The sequence below is a fragment of the Bombus fervidus genome, chromosome 3 (assembly GCF_041682495.2).
Source record: "Bombus fervidus isolate BK054 chromosome 3, iyBomFerv1, whole genome shotgun sequence".
Classification (NCBI taxonomy): domain Eukaryota; kingdom Metazoa; phylum Arthropoda; class Insecta; order Hymenoptera; family Apidae; genus Bombus; species Bombus fervidus.
In genome coordinates, this window is record NC_091519.1 from 5541492 (window position 1) to 5563750 (window position 22259).

A 22259-nucleotide genomic window follows, 5' to 3' on the forward strand; every position below is an offset into this window, starting at 1 on the left:
AATGACTGCTTTGTGTATTTAAGTACCAGCTGATTACAAAACTATCGTTTATAAAACCTATGCAAAATCGATATTTTCATGAATACTTTTAGGTTAATTTGACAAAGTAAGTCGATGGTGTTTAAGATTTCATATGGGCCTGTATGTAATCGACGTACTTTGCGCATAGAAAAGAGGGACGCCAGAAGGGACGCCGAGTACAAGCGTACGAAAAGAGGAGAGGGCTGAGAAAGTGGAAGGTCTTGATGAGCGAAATGCTTTGGCTAGGGTTCTAGTCTGCGATTTTTTCCCGTTCTTCTCGTTGTCCGGGCGGACGGCCAATGAGAGTAAGTAGGTCAGCGAGAGCGACCAATCGGTGCTCGAGGCCGGATCACGTGGGTTTGTTGTTATCTATCAGCTGTTTTTCCCGGGCGGGCGGGCGGCCGGCCGGCGCAGTGAAAGCCGCTTGGTAGTCTGTCCTCAGTCCCTCGGTCGCTCAGCTGTGCGTCACATGTCGGGTACTGCGAGTCCTACTCCTGCCCGTATACCATTGAATCGTGTACCGTTTGTTCGTTCAAGTTACTGTACAGCGCCGGATTTCTACTCACCGGCAAGCGTCAGTCATATATTATGCTATCTACCGCGTGCACTCCAAAGTATTATCACAAATCGATCACGAAGTGCCTCGAACATGCGGACGGCGTGACGAATACAGACAACGGTGCACGCCGTTTTGTTGATACGTTGAGTTCTGTGTTCAGGCCGCGAAGGCCACCGCGTCCTTCCTCGGTTTAGGATCGCATTTGCTATCGCGATTGCAATTTCACGCAAAACTGCCCAATCTGTCCTTGGTGAGCTATCACGGAACGATGACCTAAAGCAACGTGTCGCAGTACGAAGTTTCGGAGACGTAGGAAGAAAGAAAGGAAAAAAAAAAGAGTGGAAGCTACACACGACGAGTAAAACTGGTGTTTTAGTTTACGGGAGTGTTTTTCCAAATATTCATTCGAATCATAGACATAATATATCAATCGTGTTTCGATCATCTCTTATGGAAAGTGTCGAACTGTTGAATCGCGCGTGACATTATTTCTTCTCTAGTGTGATCCAAATTTGTTTCCGGTTCGTGCGCTGCACCTACGTACGTTTTTTAACGTGAGTTTCGCGGACGGTAGTCGAAGAGTGAGTCTTTAACCGCGGTGCAAATGATCTATACGAGAGGCGAATTCGCGCGAGATACTTCCAAGAACGATTCGATACATGGTATTTTGTTGTGAAGTATATCGGTGTGTTAGAATCCTCGTCGAACGTTTCAATCGATTTGTCGAAGTGATCGAAACGAGAGCCGAGATCGTTTAACCATAGATAATCACGAATAATGTCGACGGGCAAGAGGCTGGCGAAACGTAGCATAATCGGCACCAGAGTGTGTGCTCCCGGCGAGGACGGGAAATACTACAGTGGCGTCATTCACGCCGTAAAAACGCCGGCGTCAGCCGCGTCCGAGTCAGGCCTTAGCATTACTCCGAAGACTCGCTACTCCGTGCGCTTCGATTCCGTTCCCGGCGGCCGTCCGCCGAGTCCCAGCACCGAATACTCTGATCGCGATTTGATCGGACCTGGTTTCGGCTCTGTCACCAGCGCGCATCTCGTGCCCGGCCAGAAGGTCTATCTTACGTACAACGGACGGGAAATTCACGCAGAGGTCACGCAACATCGCGAGCATCTCGACGAAGTGGACGTGATAATTGTACCGAACGGCCAAGAGGTGAGTGAGTTTGGCAATACCCATTTTGTTCTACTTTCTTTTATCTCTTCTGTTTAATTTTGCGTATTTCGAGTAAATAGTACATCTTTCCAGAGTTTTCAAAGCGCGTATTGGCGTAACTCTCGGATGGCGGATGTGACGCCAGTTACTTTTAAGTTCGCTTTTTTGTAATTTCTGACTATAAGTTTATTGGGTAGTTTATTTATTTTGAAGTGACAATAATTTGGTAAATTTTATTTTCGAATGATCGAATTAAACAATCTTATATTTATAGATCAAGTTTCTAATTATTAGATTTCTACCACTAACTGCCAAATTTTTAGTTCAATATGAGATTGATTCAATGAGAATTGATATTGAAAAGGGAGGAATAGGTCAAAGTTTCTCTCTTATTTACATGTATATATAGTACATTTCTTTCTCATACTCGGTAGTGCTGTGTATTGCTGTATATCACATACTCATATATTACAAACATATATATGCTGTATATACATATGTTTAAGGAAAAAACGCACAAAGCATTGGCGGGGCATGTTAGGCATAACGAGGTTTGATACGTCATCCGTACCGCCGCCGGGTCTCGTTGCATCGGAGCACAGGTTAGCGCGCATCAAACTCGGCGAGCGCGCATGCGCATAGCCAGGCTGTTCCGCCGAACGCGATGTTCGCGATGTTTTCAGAGAGCGAGAAAAATGTATGTATTCTCGCGCGCGATAACACGCCATCGACAGTACCAATGACATACTATGACGAATTGCCGCGATGTTGTGTTTATTCTTAAGGTACAGACAATAGATCTTTGATAGCTGGACGAAATCAATCAAAAGGTAAGAGAGGAAAGACGGAATGGCACGTGACGACGTGACAGCCGGCTGTTACTGGGTGGGTGTGTGCGTGCGTGCCGTTAATCAGAAAATTTAATTTTCGTGACCTCGTTCCGCGTGCAGACTGTACAGTGGCTCTCCTATTTACGCGACGCGCATGAGCAGGGTCACTTCACTCCCCTTGTCCCCGTGCGGGATAGACACAGGTTTAGAAGAGGCAAACACGTTACCTCTATCTGGACACGAATGCCGCGTTGTGAAGCATAACTGCCACGCACAATGGAATTCGTTTCTCCGATTGTCGTCGGTCTAGCGGATCGGCGATTGAGAATATTCGGGAGCAAAACAATGTCTGATCGTAAATGGGTAGGGGAACCGATGGAAGGGGAGTATAATTTCCAGCGAACGAATAACAGGTTAACGAATGGGTTAACAGAAGGAAATGCCTGCGTCTCGAGGCGCATCCGCCGCCCGATATTGGAGTCACACGATACACGAGACCGATGCCAGTCCGTCGATTTTCGACACGCCTTTCTCGAGTTACGGCCAGATAGAATCCGCGAAGTGGACGCGCGCACGCGCGGCTGCGCACACGCGCGTATACTCGCGTATACAGTTGCCGAGAGCCGCAAGAGTTTTTTGCAGATTCGTAGAAAAGCGTAGCGAGCGCAACGTAATAAATACCCCATAAAACGAGGGATAGCGCTATTACGGTCGGTCAGGCGTGGCAGAGAAGTATACGCAGCCTCGATACCGCTACGTGGGCGCGGTTAGATTCGTAATGAGAGGCACTGGCGTTCTCTAGCTTGCTTGTCCGTACAGCGAGGCTCTTTCGCGCGTATGTATGTATGTACGTAGATGCGGGAGAGGTCGGTTTTATGCGCGAAGCCAGTACGGTAGTACTGGCCCGTGCACCGGCTACCGGTGACCCCACGTGGAACGCATTAGCGCAATATCTTTCTACCTCCGTTAGGTAGCTCAGGCGTGACCACGGTTTCATTTCGTGGAAACTTTGCTGCGCGCTCGCGAACGCTCATGCTCCACTCGGGGAAAAAAATAAACCGGATCTGGTCAGACTGAAGTGTCCGGTTCCGATATTTTTGCGCCCCGCAATATGTAGTTATGTCTGTTTTGCACGAGTTCACCGGAAAATCGGCCTGCCTTACTGCGGTGGCAAATGGTCAAATTGTCGCGTTTTTATCTAACAACGATGTCACGTAGGCTAAAGACATATTTCCAGTAGATGTTTAGAATGGAAGACTGACACTTAAAATTCTTCGAGGAATAGTTGGTTTTTATTTGTCAAATTTGTATACATTTAAGGGTATGTGTATTATGATAGAGAATTCATAAACAAAATTACGCTAGAAAATTTTATATTTCGGTTTGCGTACTAAATGATAATTTTATTGTACTATAGCTTATTTATGTAATTAATTAATTTTGATTAAATTGATAATTTTTTAAATCAAAATTTTTAAAATTTACGTATCCTTTGGTGGTTTCGCACAAAAAATTCTGACAATGGAAAATATGAAGCGGTAGCACTTAAATAAGGGGAGACTCATTATAGGGTTAAATATAGATAACCTTTCAACACACGTTTATTTTTATTTGAAGCACATACATATACGGCAATTATTACTACATTGAAGAGAGAACTGAAGTTTAAAAAAAGGGAATTTTTTCTTATGGTAATACTCCTTGACATCAACGAAAGCATAAATTTTGAATGAAAATTGTTCAGGTCTTGGTTACAACGAACACATTATCGCCGTCACGTGATAGTAGTAAACTCCAGAGATTCATCTTAATCTTCTCGATCGCAATTATGATTATTTTTAATCATCGTATCCGTGATGAGATATACGTAACAGAGCGTGTTTTTCGTGTTCCTGTCTTTCTTAATTCACCGTGATCATCTGTAATCTTTAATCGCCATAATTAATCCACCGATGTAGTACTCTGACGTAAGTACTTCCCCACGTCGTTACCTGTTTATACATGCAACACATAAGCGAGCGTACATGACTGACTTTTAGTGACGTCGAAGTATTTACCGAACCGTGAATCGGTAAATACTGGACGGCGTTTATCTGTTAGCGCAAGTACGCGTAAGTGGTAATTTTAAAGCTTCCGTGCGTTCTGCCGACTATCGTGTACCTCTGCTTTAGCAAACATCTTGCATATGCAGTTTCGTAACGTCCACTTCGCGATTCGACACCTCACCGGTCGACCTGCCTTCTGTTAGCCCTGACAATATGTCAATAGCCATGGCGCTCGACCGTCAACTTCGTTGCAGTCCCTATTTTTTCAAAGTATTTCCCATGGCTGTACTCACTATTCATTTAAAGAACTATAAGGAATTCTAAAATTTAACAATTGATTTGCTCATTAATTAGAAATTTTCATTTCTTAAGAAATATTAGATTTTATCATCGTTTACAATTTCATAGAAAGAGGAAGAAATTAGCGTACTGTGACATTTATCGGAATATTTATAAGGCTTTACTTGCTCAGAGTTGTACTATTACAAATAATTGGCAATTAATTAAACATGCATCTTACGTATTTAACTAAATGCTTCTTGGAATTTACATGCTGTGAATCCCTAAAAGTATCAACTTAGAAGGTAATTTACTTTTTATACCAAGTTTTATTATATTTTCAGTAAACATATATACATATAAAAATCCACCTCAAAGATAGTGTTCATATTTTGAACATTATTTTAGCACATCTTTCTCTATCTGGATTTTAACTACCCTACCAAACCGACATGATCGCGCAATAAAATCGCCTCTTTATAAATCCTTGCAGCTATTTCGTCGTATCTCTTATCGCGGTCACAATCGTCAAACTCGCTCACTCTTTTGTCAAATTGTCCAACATAATCACTCCTCAACCAACATGACAAAACAGCCGTAACCGACGAAAGTTGAGAACCACTGACGCATGCATTTCACTGCGACGAAAAGATAGCACAACATTGGATACGTGGTAATGCGTTCCACTGCGGGAGTGCGTTTCGCCGTTAACGGTCCGATCCATCGGGTCTATCTACGGTCACCACGGAAATATCCGACCTGCGGGGCGCATTCGAAATAATGGTCGCGTTTAACGGTGTCACTGGTCACCGGCACAGGCGTGAGACGATTGAGTAAGAGATGACCAGTGTGTGCGCGCACTTCGTGCGTGGATCCAAAGATAGATATCCCGGCACAGGCTTACCAAACCTAACTGGCCCGACTCTATATACATACATACATAGAGGCGCATCCGCAACAACCGTTCGCGATGTAAACAAATGTCGGTATGCGTACAGGCTTGTCTAGCAGTCTGACGTAGTCACGCGGGTGTTTCCTTCATTCCACGCGATCGTTCGTGCTATCTTGCAGCCACTGACGCTTTTGGAAATACGTATGTTAGTTTCTATGCATTCTTGTTTTTCTTCTCTTATATTCGTTTACCAATCGCTGTGTGGTCGGGGAATCCACAACGTTTTAATTTTTCTGCCATACAGAAGAAACGTCCGTCCAACAGCTGCCGACAGCTCGATGAGATCCGAGGTTATAATTCATTGCTCTAGTTGCTCGGGCCACGCTCAGCAGCAGGTGGTCAATCTCTCTCGATCTCTCTAACCTCGTCTCTTTTCGTCGCGTGCTCGTTCGATTCGAGGTTACGAACTCGACTGAGGGAAACTGATCGTAAAGGGAGTTTGATTGAGTATATAGTATTTTTATCAGCTACGTTTCGAATATCCTGGTTGTTTAAAGTTTAGTCGAGGGAGGTTCTGTAGGTTCGATTAAGATCTACATACATAAAGCTGGTTTCAAACATAAATTGTACGTTGTTTTAAATAGTTTATAAAAATAGCTTACCGAGTGTGAAGTAGTTGGAATTTAGTGTCAAACACTATTTAGACTGAAAAACTATAGTCGTTAGATTTAAGAATAAAGTTAAGTTCCACATAATCGATATCAGAATATGAAGTTAAGTTCTTCAAGATTCTCAAAGATCTTGTTGCATAGTTTTGAAAGTATGTTGGAAACAAAAGTATGTTTAAAATAAACAAGTGGGGCGTAAAAGAAAGGTTCCATGGGATATATAATAATGGTAAAATTGTATCTTCTTGTTTCACGGGCTGATTTTCTTCGTGTATTTTTAATTTGCTAAACGTCGCGCACTGGTGCGGCGCGGCGTGCCGGCTTGAGCTGTCGCGCAGGCGCACAATCGCAGTATGGGCTATTTAAAATAGTATTCGAACAGACCGGAATGTAAAGTGCACAGTGCGTGCTCTGTTGCACGGGATTATGTCATACGTGCTTGTACCACTTTGCCGGTAAATAGGTTACGCAAGATGGATCACGGATGGCCACTCTACATAAGTATTAACTTATAGTCATAGGCCGGCCGGCCGGCCTCCGTCGCTGTAGCTGTCCATAGGTCCTATTCGGCAGTTGGAAACGATACACACTGCATTATAACTTTGCAATCGTAGCAGAATTATACGTGATATGAATTAATTTTATAATTCTTCTCATAAAAATTATTTTTAAATGAAAAAGATAATCTTAAGGTTCGGTAGAATACAGAACTTATAATAGAAATCACTAGTTTGATAATAGCAGATTTTAAAGTACTCGCTTCTCCGTTTTAGATTCTTCATCTTAATTTATGTAACTCTTTTGGGATCTATATATTCTTGCTTCGTATTTATTACCGAGTGTAGAATAACAGTCGATCTTAAGAATGGTTGGCACGGAAAACGAACATCTGTTTAACATCGTTTCACCAGCGAAAATCGAATATGCATAAGAGCACTAAAATGCAGATCAGTATCGAAACTGGGATTAAAATCGATGCTGTTAGCTGTTACGTGGACTGAATAGTTAAGAATCTATCATTAAGTGGAAAGAAAAAAAGAAAGAAGAAAACTTCCATTCTCTTTTTACGAACGTTGAATTCCCTTTCCACAAAAAAACACAGCGAAACCAAAGTTATGTCATAATTTCGGACGAGGTAGCGATCGGCGTTTACCTTTCTCTTTGTAAAGAGTGGTGCGAACTTGATTTCGGGTTTGGAAACAACATGGCGGTTAGTTGCGCCGATCGACCGTTGGAGGCACTGTATCCTAGCCGATCGCTTGTAAAGTCGGTCATAGAGTTTACAATGCAACGCCTTCTCTCTGTCCGACGCGTACTACACAAATCTCTTTCTACCTGCTTTCCCCCTCTCTTTCTTACGCTCCTTCTGATTTGGTTTACGGCGATTGCGACTGTGTCGCAATCATTAGCACGTCTGAGTACAATTACCTTGGATATTAGAACTACTCTATGCCACCCGGTGCAATACTTATGCATCGCGTACGATCGTTCGCAAGGTTCCCCTCGAAATGGGCGCGTAGTACGCGCAAGACGTGTCGACTTTTAATAAGTTGCACACGCCGACGTGACGGTATGGAATTGCAAAATAGAACGCGCGTGCCGGTATGATTACCCGGAATCATGGTTCTTCAATACCATCAGAGTAATCGTTGCTACTTTGCCCACGCTCCTCGTTATGCGCCGACACTCTCTACTGTTATTTAAACAGCGTATTGGCCGTGAACGAAATTTCATTGTCCGCGTGAAAGTAAATCAGCATGCCGCTTGAAATCCGTGCCAAACTGCCGTCCTTGATTTTCGAATCTGACACTCGGAGTTATTTGGATGGATAACATTTTAATTGTTGTGGTAAAAGTTGACGTTTCAGATGCACCTGGAATTTTTTCTCTTTAGATACTTGGAACGATTGTTTGCTTGTTACGAAATTGACGCGAAGTACGAAATCAGCTGATCGTAGGCATAACGCGTGTAAGTTTATGCGTCTTCGCTCCCACCTGATAATATTGGCCGTAAACGAGCTGCACTGACGTAACAATGCAGCACGCGTCGTAAATTATGATCGATAATGCAACCTTGCACACGCCGAGCTAATATATGGTTGAATATGCATCACCCAAGTCCTCTGAGACTTTCTAACAGTTTCTGTCAATAGTACCGCGTAAGAAGAGCACTATGCGTGGTATAATACAATGTAGATCGTCGCAAAGTAGTATTTACCTTTATTATCTAATTATTTTAATCCGTTATTTTAAATCAAGCAATAGACATCTATGTACGAATCGAATAAACATTAAATTATCCTGATTCTAATTTGAATTCTAATTTGATTCTTAAAGAACAAATTCAAATAGTAAAATATAATATCATCTGTATTTGTATAGCGCATTTTCGTCATCATTGAGAAGTGTGAAATTGCATGGTTCGATAGTGCTGGCCCTGGTGATCGAATGGCCAGGGCACGAAAAGTTGATGCGCGTGCCATACTGTATAGGACGCACGAGGACGCGAGGAAAAGTGGCGCGTATCTGCTGCACAGAGAGAAAAGCGAGGTCGGGCCTTTCTCAGAGAAGTAGGTCGAGAAGGTACCGATCGTGCACACGAACGCGTGCTGCGTTCCACGCGCACGAGATTCACAGGAAAGGTATCGTGTTCTGTTCGTCCCTGTGGCAAACGCGCGTGCAATACATACATCCCGTCGGCTCTCACGAATGCGATGGTGTATTGGGAGGAAGAATTCTCCCGCATAAAGGCGTCGATTGAACGTGCTCGTTATGCCGTTCTTATTTTTTGCTACTTTATGACTTTCCAGTATACCGCGCTTCCATCTATATGGCAGGAGATAGGTGGTCTTTCGTATGACCGATTCCATTTCATACACCACCAAATACGTTATTGAATATGGGAACTTGGATGATTTAACGATACAGCTGAATAAGTCACTCCTACAACCGAGATAAGGCGTGTTCAATTATTTACACGGTGGAGATAAAATAGACAATTATTAGTTGGATGATCTGACCACTGATTGAATAATCAATACAAACATACTGATTATATCTTTCTGTTGTAAAATAAGGCGCTCGCGTGTAGTATCTATAGAGGTTTCGAAACACGTGGAGACGTTGCGATCGATCTATCATCGAATATCGTTTTCCCTCAATTGGGAAAGATTTCTTGATTAAACTATTCTATCGATTTCCAAGTGAGAATCAATTGTAAAAGATAGAGTCCACCTATTTTTCCGAATTCTCGATTATCTCAACCACATAGTCACTTACGGTTCGCTATGATTCTGCGTATTGATGTGCGCGCACGCCAGATGAAAAGTCAGGTGGCGATGGCGGGCCGGTCGGCCACCGGTTTTGGTGGAGGGAGACTAAAAATGAAAACAAACTTTCGCTACGTAGAACAAGAAGCTCGGAACGTGTTTGCGTTCACGCGGTGCTGGTTAAGGCGCGTGTAAAGAGACGGAACAAGGAGGTAGCAGTGGAGTCGTAGGAGGGCAGAACGTACGGCGGAACGGGGGATAGGTTTAAAAGGGGGCCAGGAGAGGGGCGAAAGGCGGCCACATACTCTCCGTGTAACAGAAGAGACGAGCGTGTGCCAGCGTACATTTTACGCAACGTCGCCTGTGATATAACGAGCGCGCGCACGCCGTGTATAAAGAGAAGCCCGGCCGGCGAGCAGAGAGCGATATAGTAGTCGCGTTTCTTCACACCGCACTACACGCACATGCGTCGAAAAGGTGTGCGCCAGAGAGCAGAATCAGCGTGGCGCGTCGTGCGCCGCCATTGGGCAGCGTTTACCCGGTTTTGCTGGACCCGGTTGAACACAATGACCTAAATGATATCGCGAACCGGGTCGCAGCCTAGATACCGCCGCGGGCCGGCCTTTTCCCGCCCGCCTCGACACAGTCGACAAACGTAGTAGTATCTCTCGCTCGTGCTACGACCGGCAGCCCCAGATTTTCACTTTCGCGCGGGTGAACGTTGACACTCTCGCCTTTCGATAACACGCCACGAACTGGATCGAGTACTCTCTTATGCATATATGTACGTGGGCATGCGAATAGGTTTTGTACATGCATATATATGTGGATGTCTGTGAGTTTAGGTTTGTGTGGTCGTTTCGATGAACAACGACATGTATAACGGCATAGTCGATGAATGAGTAAGCTCTGGTTGAACGATAAACTTTCTTTGTTTGATATTTTTTATCCGAAGTGAAGAGGGATAGAGCCAAGCTTTAGGTAGTTGAGTGGATAGTAATCATATATCGGTTTTGTTACATTTTTAATAGGGCTTATCTGATGCGATTGCAAAAATCAACATAAGATTTGTATTTGTTTAGGTCAGAGATTTTGGGTATTGCAAAAATCGATGTTTTCAAAATAAGATATTAGTTGCGTTACTTCTCTTGCAAGTATTAATAACATACTTTCATTTTAAGATTAAGCGAAATTATACAACTTAACTTAAAAAACTAGGATTAAATACACGGAGCAAAACTAGAATTTAGATTAAGCATCTATATATAACATATATAATGCCACGTTATATTGGAAGTTACATTTCCATATATTAATATATTTTTAATATTTTGGTTTAGAAACAAACACAATTTCAATTTTAGAAGTTTAATTATTTAAATCTCTTTAAAGCACCTGTTAAGCATCTATTATACGAAGAAAATAGTTTCCACGTATTGAAGTTCGTAACTCACCGTGAACTCTTCGTCTTACGATTAATTTAATACGATTCTACTACGGTTAGAAGAGACAATTTAGCTCGGGATTTCCGAATTGCCGTCGTCGCAATAGCTACGATGACTCGAAGGTAAATCCAGGCGGTCATTAGTCTGTTCGCAGTCATTATAAATCGTGTCTTGCCGCGATTCTACGGGTAAGCGAGCAAAACACTTTTCTTCGTTTGCTTTTCCACGTGAACGCCGTTACACCACGATTGCACGGATTACCGTTATCGCCGTTGCGTGACCTGCTTTTTGGTACATGCCTTCCTTCAACGGGGAACACTAAAAGAGAAGAAAGACGGAAATACTATAATCATCGAAATGCAGTTGTTACATTGAGTATTTTACTCTGAACTTGTAGAAATGTTGTGCAGTGTTGTTTGGTCTTGAAGTCTTTACAGATTCAGAGTATACTGAAAATTGTTTGCAATTTACGGAAATAGATATCGCTTACAACGTATACGTTGTGTAACTTATACATATATTCATATCGCAACTATTCCGAAAACATTTAATTTCTCCTATTATCTTAAAATAAATAATACTTCAATAATGGAACTCGCATAGTGATCCACTTAGAAAGGAAAATATTTATTATAAAGTGTTCCACTTTAAAAAAACATTAATTTCTCCAATTAGGCCAAAAAGAAAGTTTGTTCCCCGAAACCGTTCGTGTCTCTTGTCTTAGCTTTCGTATCCGAGACCGTGAAACAGAAAGAACGTTTTCTTCTCGAGCATGTCATCGGATATGGTTCTCTGTTCAGCTTTACGAATTTACACGATGATCGTGACACAGTTGATAAATTTAAGGTCGGTATCGCAGTGCAGTCCTTCGTTTCCAAGCTCGTAAAATCCGAACAAAAGCCGCGGCGTCAATTTCCACGGGCGGCCGTGACGTTATGCGTGCACAATGACGCATGAAGAGTAGGAAGAACCGCTGACAAGAGCGTTAAGGCCGCGAACCAAGTGAGAAATTACTGATCTGGCGTCACCCATGATTGTCAGCGTTTTAACGTCACGATTTATTTGAAATAGATCGCGTGTTCAAATGGAGCTCGCGAATGGATTCAAATTTTTATCTCCGATAGAATTCTGACAACTGTCGAATGATTCGCGAACTCGAATAGTGAGAATTTTTATTGTTGTGTTGAGAAGACCATACATAAGCCCTATTCCAATCTTCAGTTGATACTCTAATCGTAAATTCAGCACAATATATAAACCACATTCATAATTCACATTCTCCAGTCCTTATAATTGCTTCCTTAGCCAAATGACTCAGTGTCGAACTTTACCCTTTAACTTAAAATTTCAAATTTACAAAACTAATTTCAAAAACCTATTGAAAATTGTATACAAAATATAGAGAATTCAAAAGCATGAAAAATTTGCTACCTCGGATAAAAAACTAAGACTCACAGTTTTCAGCTGTACTTTATCCAAGACACTTGATCAAAACCCATTAGCATTAAACTGATCGTAGTTGTACTCTTAGCCAACTGACTCATTGTTCGATCTCGTTTACGGTGATCTACGCTTTTTTACTGGAGCTGAACTTCACTTAGGGACAACGAAACCGCGTGGCTCGTTGTCCGACCGAGAAAAAGCCGGTTTTCGCATACACGCTGCAACATTATCTGCCAGCTGCTAATCTCTGGCGTTCGTTCCTTATTCAGTGTCGTAAGTAAGCAAGTGTCGTGAATAGCGTTACGAGGATCGTAGAGGGGATGGCTGTTGACGGTGTTGAGCAGTGACGTCACCGGTAGCACAACTCGACACAGTGACACCGATCGCCGGTTCTACCGGGAGGAACAATCAGGCCGGCAGCAGCTGTGTACGATTCCTACTGCCTGTAGTCGCTCACGACTGTTCTCACTCGTGCTGAACGTGGCTTGGCCACGTTATCGTTCCCGACACCCAGGAAAAATGTTTTCTGCTGATAACCGAGCCTCTGTACGGTAGCTCTCTTTGTTTCAATGGCCACTCGATGTTTGCGGTCCTTCTTAGGGAACTTGCTCGCAGTAACTCTATCGCGTCTTTTATGCATATTTTTTCATTTTTTATTGCAAATGAACTGATTTTTCCTGGAATCGTTTCCTGCTTGCCTCAATAGAGATTCCGCTTTTGGCAATGCTATTGAGGAAATTTCTGGAATACTTTTGTTGGGTCTTTGGACTCTATTTGTTTGTAATTTTTCTTGTCGATGTTGTTTTCTTCGTTTAATCCTAATGGCAATTGGATACTTGAGTACCCATGCTACATAATAATTTCTTATGTGAATTTATAATAATTTCATAGCTTAAAATACCTATCACAAAATTGTTAAGTAAAAAATTATAGTACAATGCAGGCAATAACTTTATTTATACAACAAGGAGATTAAGGGTTCTTTTCGTGTTATGAAAGAAGTTTCGTTATTTATCGTTAAAAAGCCTCGTGTAACTAGTGTGCATTTCAATGCCTACTTTCCTCTGTACATATAAAGTCGTCGAATAAAATTTAATTGAAATAGCCATTACACAGACTGGGCTTTTTTACGAACTTCTTTATGACTACAGATTACAACTATACGTACAACGGTACGATTATCTAAATTACAATTATTTAACGCTTGGACGGTTTATTTAATCGAAATTGACTTTTAATTTATTTGAAACGGGAGCAGATAAAAATTTGATAATGAAAAAGTTCGCAGCCACTAGAGTAACCTTTTATCTGCATAAAATTCTCATCTGTGAAACGTCTTTTTGCTTTGAAGTACATATATTTTTGTAATAAAATTAATTTCTTCGCTTCTGCTTGTTTAGTTGATACAATGGTACTGTTCGTAATAAGAATCTTCTAATTATTTCGTGGCGATCTCAACGCTTCCTGAACTACCATTTGTGTATCATGAAAAATTGATATATATATGCTTTATCTTGGCAAGATAATTCCCGTTACGAAAATTCGTCGGCGGTTGTTGGTTTTCGTTCTGACGACATAGTTCAGGGAAACGAACGAAAAACTGTGAATTGAAATGCGAAACGATTTCCCACATCTTTATCGTCCTTCGCCTTTTATCATCAACAAGCTCATAATTAATATGAAACGTATCACAAGAAATTGAAATATTTCAATATGGTATTTTCCTCGTTCACGCTTCTCGTCGATAATCTAGATATGATTTCATAGATCATTGTCTTCGTTTCTTCCAATCAAATCTACCAAGGCCGTCTTTTGTATAAATCTTATCTAAAGCTACGAGTAATCAGCTCGAATGCGCCGTCCCTGTTCCTTTCTTTCTTTAGTTTATTCTTTTTATTTTGTTTTTTCGTAACAACCTTATCAACCGGTCAACTTATATTCGTGAGCCTTTTTTATGACAGAATTTTTCTTTATTCACCTTTTCTTTTTAACAGAACGAAAGGGACGTTTGCTATTTTCTTTAACTCTATCGTGGCGTTCTCGAGGAATGCATTCGCTAGAAAGGAGTTATCGTCCTTTGTTGCGATAAAATTTGCACTTTGCTCTCATCGTTCCGCCCTTTTCCTTGGGAACCTCTTTTTGCACGAATATTTGCCTCAAATGGATATGTATATACACCCGCTCTTGACGATTTTATATTTGTTTGTCACAAATGAAATATTCGTTTGTATGTTTCGGATAGTTTAGAAAATAGAATTGAATATCGATTTATGCTCCTTTGTTCCGTGTGTTTTTGCTTGAAATTTTTTAATATCCTGTTTGCCAATATTCCGATGAATTTATATTCGCACGAAATACGAATCGTCCTCTTATCTTATAATTTTATATTTTGTAATCTTATAATCTTATAATCAGTCATTCTGTCTGGCCAAAGCTGCGCATGATATCAATCTAAATTTCTACCTAAAATCCAATACTTTTACAGCGAAATTTTTTAAATCTAATATATATTTATTTTAATCTAAAAGAACAAATACGTATTTCGCGTGTCATGACCTAGTACAAAGAGGTATATATTTCTGTTCTACCTTAAACATATTTTGAAACGATGCCAGTCTCGATATCTTGTTCTCCTTTGTATGTATCGCAATGCGTCAATTGGTGGAACGAGCGTGTTATCAATTAATTTGATAGAAATTTTGTTGGTCGTATAAACATGAACGTCGTTTGACAAGTTTTCACCAATCTACCGTCGATAAAGAATCGTATCGATGAATCGACGTTACGTATGGAAATGAAGGTGACGTTGTTGATTGCCACACTGATGCACGCTTTTTCCAAATTGATTGTCTGGATAACAATATTATCTCGTCTTCTCGTCAAGCACGTTTAAAGCAATAACAATAACGAGACTCGTACGTATCTCGATTTCTAAATTAGTTCAAAAGTTGAGGCGGGAGTGTTTTCGAAATTTCCGATTACCGAGCTGGAAACTTCCGTTATCTGGCTTGCGTTTTTAAACTCTGGCTGAGACGGCGCAGGCAAGGAAACGCTTTAGCAACGAACCTTTCAGATAAACTCTGTGTTCAGCTTGAATCGTCTAAGTTTCAGCAAAACAATGAAATATTTACGTACGATGATTTTTTCATGGAGATTCCTTTTATACGTGTAATTGTTAGTCGAAATCAGATATATGGTAACCAATTAGGTTTCTGGATATGAAACGATGCATTATGGATTTATTTAATAATCGAGTCATATAATAACCGGATTAATAATAAAATAATAGTATAAATTTATCATCCGTGTCTGGCTTTTCAATGTAATTTTATTATTCCAGGAATAATTGTTTTCAGTAAAATATAAAGCTTCCAATTAGATATTGAGAATTTAATAATTTATCGTACCTATGACCAAAAGAAGAACCACGTAACTTTCCATGGTTTTATTTGTGCCTTAAATTTGTCTTTACGTGTAAAAGGTTTTCGTCTATCTATTTATAGCCTGAGAAATGTTTCACGCTTAAAGCAAATTTGTTTCCGCAGACGTGTTGTCATTATTATTTAAGAACCGTTTCACCAGTGCGCTTAGTATAATATTAACACTCTTCGCATTTTTACGTTAGCATGATTTCATAACGTGCTCAATTATCTTCAACATTAATAAGAATGTAAAAATTTCTATTTTCTGCAATCAAAGAGGAGAAATTATCGTTTTAACGTTAATGTGAACTAGTTAATTAACATGTATCTCTTTCCACGAACACATCGTTTATCTGTTAGTGAAGCTTCTTACCTTCAATTTTATCATTATACATGTAGCAGGAATGTCAAAGTATAGTCACGTTTGCTTTGGATAGAACGTATCAACTCGTAATTTACTATTATCAGCTTACTATAGTTAATTGAAAAGTGCCTCTGATCGAAAAAAATTAGGTAAAAATTTAATATGTTTATCTATTAAACGGGTACTTGTAATTTCAAATTCCTTATGCTATAAATTATGTAATAAAATAAAAAAGAATTCAGAATGAACAGAATTTAGCAAATTTCTTTTGTCTTTTCAAATCCGCATTTTCTTATAGAAAATAAAAATAATTTAATAAATTGGAGAAATTATCATTATCTTTATTATTATCGTATATCCATCTCGCCGTTCGTGTCTCTGACAGACAGGCTGTTCCCTTTTATGAATAAACCCATATTCTCGTATAACGTTTATGCTCGGTCGACAAAAGCTTCCTTCTCTATTTGAGGAGGAGCAAAGAGGGAGGGAGAGAGAGAGAGAGAGAGAGAGAGAGAGAGAGAGAGAGAGACAAAAAGATGGTAGTCGTAAAACGGTCGCGCGAGAAGCCTGTGACCGAGTCGCTGACTAAGATTTCGGCAAGACTAAATTTGACCGGGGGCATAGTCCTGAATTCCCGCGGTGTCAGAACACGAACGCTTACTTTGCAGCCAGTCAATGAGTAGACGCGTAAAGGTTGCCTAGCAGTTGAACTAATCGTAAAGGCAGAGTCTGGGGCACGGTCTACAGACTCAAGGGAGGCTATTTCCTTTTTATTAAGCATTTTGAATCTTCAATGAAGCTTTATTTCGACTTATACGAATACGTTTAATCATGTATTACATTGTTCGGAAAATTCCTGGTAAAAGTTAAGAGAGATCTAATTAGAGAATTGGGTTTAGATCTTTTGCGAGTCTTTTCACTTAGTGTCACGAGACCAATTTTTGACAAATTCGTCTTTTTACGTAATGAATTCCTTCGGATAGCTGTCGTATTTAATTCCTCGTTTATGCATCTCGAATAAATTTTGTTAAAGGCCACGGTAAATAAAAATTCGCTGACTGAGACAAATAGAGACGCCAAAGTTGTAACGTGAAGTTAACATGGATTCAGTGTACTGTGACAATGAATTTTCCATAGAATCAGTTTTCATGAAACCATCTTCATGTGCACGCGTGGCATTGTGTTCGAGGGAGCACGCAGCAGTATGTTACTACAGCCGATATAATTATCTAACATTTCCTTGATCTCGGAACAAACAGGAATTATCTACGTGAACTTTGCATCATCGCGATGTGCGCTCATCTTCTCTGTTTCTTCTTCTTTCTTTTTCTATTCTCAACATGGCCGGGTAAATACGTAGTTTGTTGCTCTTAATATATGTAATTGATTTGGAGCATCATTTTCTTACAAAAAAAAAAAAAAAAAAAAAAAAAAAAAAAAATAGAAAGACGGAGAATTGATCTTTGTCTTTATGTCTTCTCTTAATGAAAAGAACTCTTTAAAAATCTTGCTAATGGGAACGCTATCGATTCTCATTTATGGTTGTTAACGTCGGGGCGATATTAATTTCCTTCAGTTCGTGTTTCTGTATTCAGTTGCCGCGTAAAGAGCTGATGCAACCCACGCAGTTTTAAACAACGAGTCGAGTTTGTTCGGCTCTTCACTTGGAGAGTCGAATTATCGCGACGAGTGTCTCTTTTGTCCTATATTTATATTGTGTGGATTTTTGAGTCGACTTTGAACCCAAAGACATCGACGAAAACCGGACGAACTTTGTCTAGACTTATCCTGTTGACCATATCTTTAGATAGACCGAGGACAAATAGAGGAACGAACGTGTTTCAAATTGAAAGTAAGCTTGTAAGGAGAATTGAGTATGTCTGCGCGAATGATTGCAAATATTTCCTTCGTTTCGTTTCGATTTCTTCAATTTTATAATTTGTCAGTGTCTAATCTTCTACTTGGAATAAATAAAAGAGGAATCTTTAAGCTTCAGAGCATCTACTCGTTTTCCAGTGAGAGTATAATTGTTCGTTAATTTCGATTCTGTTAAAGGATCACAACTAATCACTTATGTTGAGATTTAATCAACAGCACGGGCTATTTGTAATTTAATTTGTTGCCTGGTACGAGGCTATTATTACCAAAAACAATCCTCCGAGGACTATAATTCTATAATTCATTTTTAACGTAATTCGTTTAAGTATACATTGGTCCTGTCATGATTCTAAAATAGATATCGCAAATTGAAGTAAATTAGATGGAAAAGAATATGAAATTAGATAGCAAAGTGCAGACAATTCGATACGATTACTATTCTTTCATAATCAGAGATTCTAGAATAGCTACAATAAGACAAATACCATCGACTAAAAAACTTTGAATAACGCGTGCTAGATCTCTATAGAATATCGTGACACATAGATAATATATAAATCTCGTATAGCAGTCGTGTTAATATTACACATACATTTTCACTCGTAAATCCATCTACCACTTTTAAGCGAACCTTACATATTACAGGTAACGTTTCGAGCATAAATCTAAAAGATTCTAAAATCATAAAACGATTTTCGAGTACCTGGAAACTACCTCAATCCCCTCTCGTGCAACGAATACCAGACTTTGTCCTTTCCCGTGTTCCTCGAGCCGGTCGTTTCTAAATTCCTACATGCACGGTTCCCAGCAGACGTTCGTTACTCACATTCAGGTGCAGGCTGCACGTGGAACCGTGATTACGCGGTTGCGCCATTAGCAAGAACGGTCGATGACGAAGGATCGCGGATAAATCAGCCGGTTCGAAACAAAGGAATCGCGGAATACGCGTGCCGTCACGAAAGATAGCGGCCAGATGAACGATGATTTCGTGCCCCCTTTAGATAAGCTGCGGATGATTCGAACGGCATCCAAGGTGCAGCTCGGTTTACTGGAACTGATTGCACTTGTTCGACGTCACTTGCGTAACGTTTCGAGGCTGATGCGATGGACGTAGTACTACGGGTGTTTCGCAGGAAACTCGTAGCTCGCTGCACACGTTTTATGATGGAAGATGCAGGCGCTTAGACCGTGGCCGAGGTGCATTTATTTTTAAGGTTGAGCGAGCTAACGGTTTTGCAATCGGTGAACGTTGTACGCTGATGTTTCTGTTTTGTGGTCCGGTTAGGCTTCAAATCGTTTCTTTCATTGCGCTTATCTATGGGGAATTTTTTAGTAATTTTCTGGTTCATTGGGTACACGGCAACTACTGTTTATAAATAGTTGGTGATTTTGATCGATTTGTAGCATAACGACGATTAAAACGCATAAATTAATGGAGAATTAAAGGCGTATCAACAATATGTTTTATTATTTATTTCGCTATCTTATTCATCTATGAACATTGCAGTATTTCTTAGAACCTATAGCGAGAAACAATTTTTTGCTTGTTGTCATTGACGTACCTATTATAAATAAAAACTTGAATGAATTATACGAAAAATTTCTTTATTCTTTATTACTGTTGCAATTATATTTCTTTATGCCGATGAGGAAATTGATCGACTTCTAATGAATGTTTATGATACTATAATTCTGGTATTTAATGAATATTAACACGTTCTTGTACGAGATATTATTCTTTCAAGTCGATTAAAGCAACGATTTCGTAATCGATGATCATAATACTGACTATATTTGCAACCATTATAGTAGATGCAATGTTAGTTTACACTATATTCTGGCAAATTATAAACGGATAATCATAACGTTGTATTCCTCTAATTTCAAAATTAGACGACAATTGAACGACACGTGATTTACTAGCCTCTTCACTAGCTATAATCTAGAGTTTACGTGTTCCATTGTTGCATTATCTTCGAAAGATAAAGCTGAAGACAAAGGATGTTCGACGTATAAATATCCTTGATTCAATAATTAATCTTCTTTCTTCATAGTTCAACAAGTGGTTTTCTTTTTTTGCTATCAGTAGTAGATAGAGGTACATCAACTTTTTCCATATTATATCACTTCTTTAATTTATCGTTTATTTTTAAATCAGAAAGAAAAGCATATAAAGTCAGCGATAACCGTTGCAATTATTCTGGAATTGAAAGCGGCTAATTAAATCACGGGTGTAATTAAATTAGTTGGTACTTTTGTCATATCGCATCGAAACGTGCTAGCATAAAATGACGATTGGAATGCGATGCGAAGTGGTTGTACGACACGAAAACAAAGCACGAGTTATCCCAAGTGGGAAAAGGTGCTGTCATTGGTAGCAAGGTACGCGCATGTCGGATGAACTGAATCACCGACCCGTAATTTTTCGCGATGGCCATAGTAAAGGTCGTTGCCGACTTTCGCTTTTGATCCGCGGATCGATCGAATCGATGGAACACCGTGAGTGTAAAAAATAATAAGGAATAAGAAAGGAAAAACGAAAGAAAGAAGATGGACAGATTCTTATGAATCGGACGTACACATTTCAGTATCGACGATGCAAATTTTGGCATCGAAAACCATCTTATGATAGAATAAGTTATATCCACGTCACCATATGAAAACAGATACTGTGTACGCCGCGCGAAAATAACCGAGAAGCCTTCCTCGTATGACGTAACGCTTGTTTTTCTAATGCCTGCCGGTATAACTCATCATAATGATCAGGCGTCTTCTGTGATGCAAATCCTTATCGATAGATCTAAGGTTAAACTTATTCCTATCGTTTTTCGTCCGGGATTACATCTTTTTGCCTCTTATATTGCTCTTTTGAAATTCTTTCTAGAAATAGTGAACGGTATATTACCATAAGTATAACAACACCTATCTACCTATTATATTTGCTGGGAAACTTCATATTTTTACTACAATCTAATACTTGTAATTTTATTGTATTTAATATTTTACATATGCAAATATTTATTTATAGTAGTCTAAAATAGTGTGGTAGTTTAGTAGTTTAGGCATAATCGACCGTATAAGTACTTTTTGGTCCACGTCTGTGTCATTTGTATCAAGAATTGTAATTTCTGAAATTGAAGCGATTATGGACGACATCAGACGGAACGAACCTTTCCCAACATTTCCTTGGAAGTTTCTCGCGTTGGCTCGGGGTAGGGCGCTTGCGAGAACTGACGTCAGGGATAAATTATCAGTCGTAACGTTACCGGATCTTGCGAAAGGTCCACAACCACAGGGATAAATTCACCGTTTCAATTTTTCACTCACTCACACGTTGATCAATCCCTGGCTGTCGTTTTGCAAGGAATTTAGCTTTGACCCTGTGCTCGTTATCTCGGAGCGGTGTTTTTAATATTTTTCATTAGTCACGTTTTTTATGGATGATGGGTTTGATCGGGGAAGAATGAAATTGGTCGTTCGTTATCGAGAGGCTCTATAATTGAATTTTTGATTTTTGTCTGTGAGCTGACATCGGTCATTTTTTGTATAATACCAAATGACGATTATCGCATATTCTCTAATGAAAGTATAACAATTTTAATCCACAGAAAAAAATTAGCTTGATCTTGTCATTGGAAGTTTTCTGCCCGTTTCAATACGCTCGACGATGTTCGATCGTTATGCTAAATCCTATTGCCCAAAAAAAAAGAACATCGAAGGTTAGCATTCCAGGGTTAAGCTCGACATTGAGTGACGCATAACTAACGAGATTACAGCGGGCCTCGTGGAGCTTCTGCCGTTGTCTCATTCGAGGATAGAACATCGTTTTCCCCCATCGAACCCACATATTCCAGCTGTCCTTCATCCAGATTTGCTTTTCTCGCGAAGGCCATCCCACGCTGTAGCGATCGAGCGCGATTTCTCGAATTTTTTGTTGCTTAACGGAACCCTCGAAGATGCGCAATCTCGAGACATCCA

The 22259-nt window shown here is 40.0% G+C and overlaps 1 protein-coding gene and 1 long non-coding RNA gene across 3 annotated transcripts in view; one reads left to right on the top strand and one right to left on the bottom strand.

Annotated features, from left to right (window-relative positions):
* The first annotated feature begins 441 nt into the window (after positions 1-441).
* The window catches only part of Glut4ef (Glucose transporter 4 enhancer factor), a 94507-nt gene continuing 72689 nt past the window's right edge, over positions 442-22259 (top strand). The window contains exon 1 of one of the 2 annotated variants that reach the window (XM_072000156.1): positions 442-1747. In XM_072000156.1, coding sequence (XP_071856257.1) covers positions 1358-1747 — 390 coding nt within the window. In that variant the 5' untranslated portion in view covers positions 442-1357. The remainder of the gene's footprint in view (positions 1748-22259) is intronic. The other variant, XM_072000155.1, reaches the window with a different exon arrangement.
* LOC139985602 (uncharacterized) lies at positions 11199-12868 on the bottom strand. Its single transcript, XR_011799447.1, has 2 exons — positions 12630-12868; positions 11199-11492 (listed from the first exon to the last, which is right to left on the bottom strand). It is a non-coding gene; the product is annotated as an uncharacterized lncRNA (long non-coding RNA).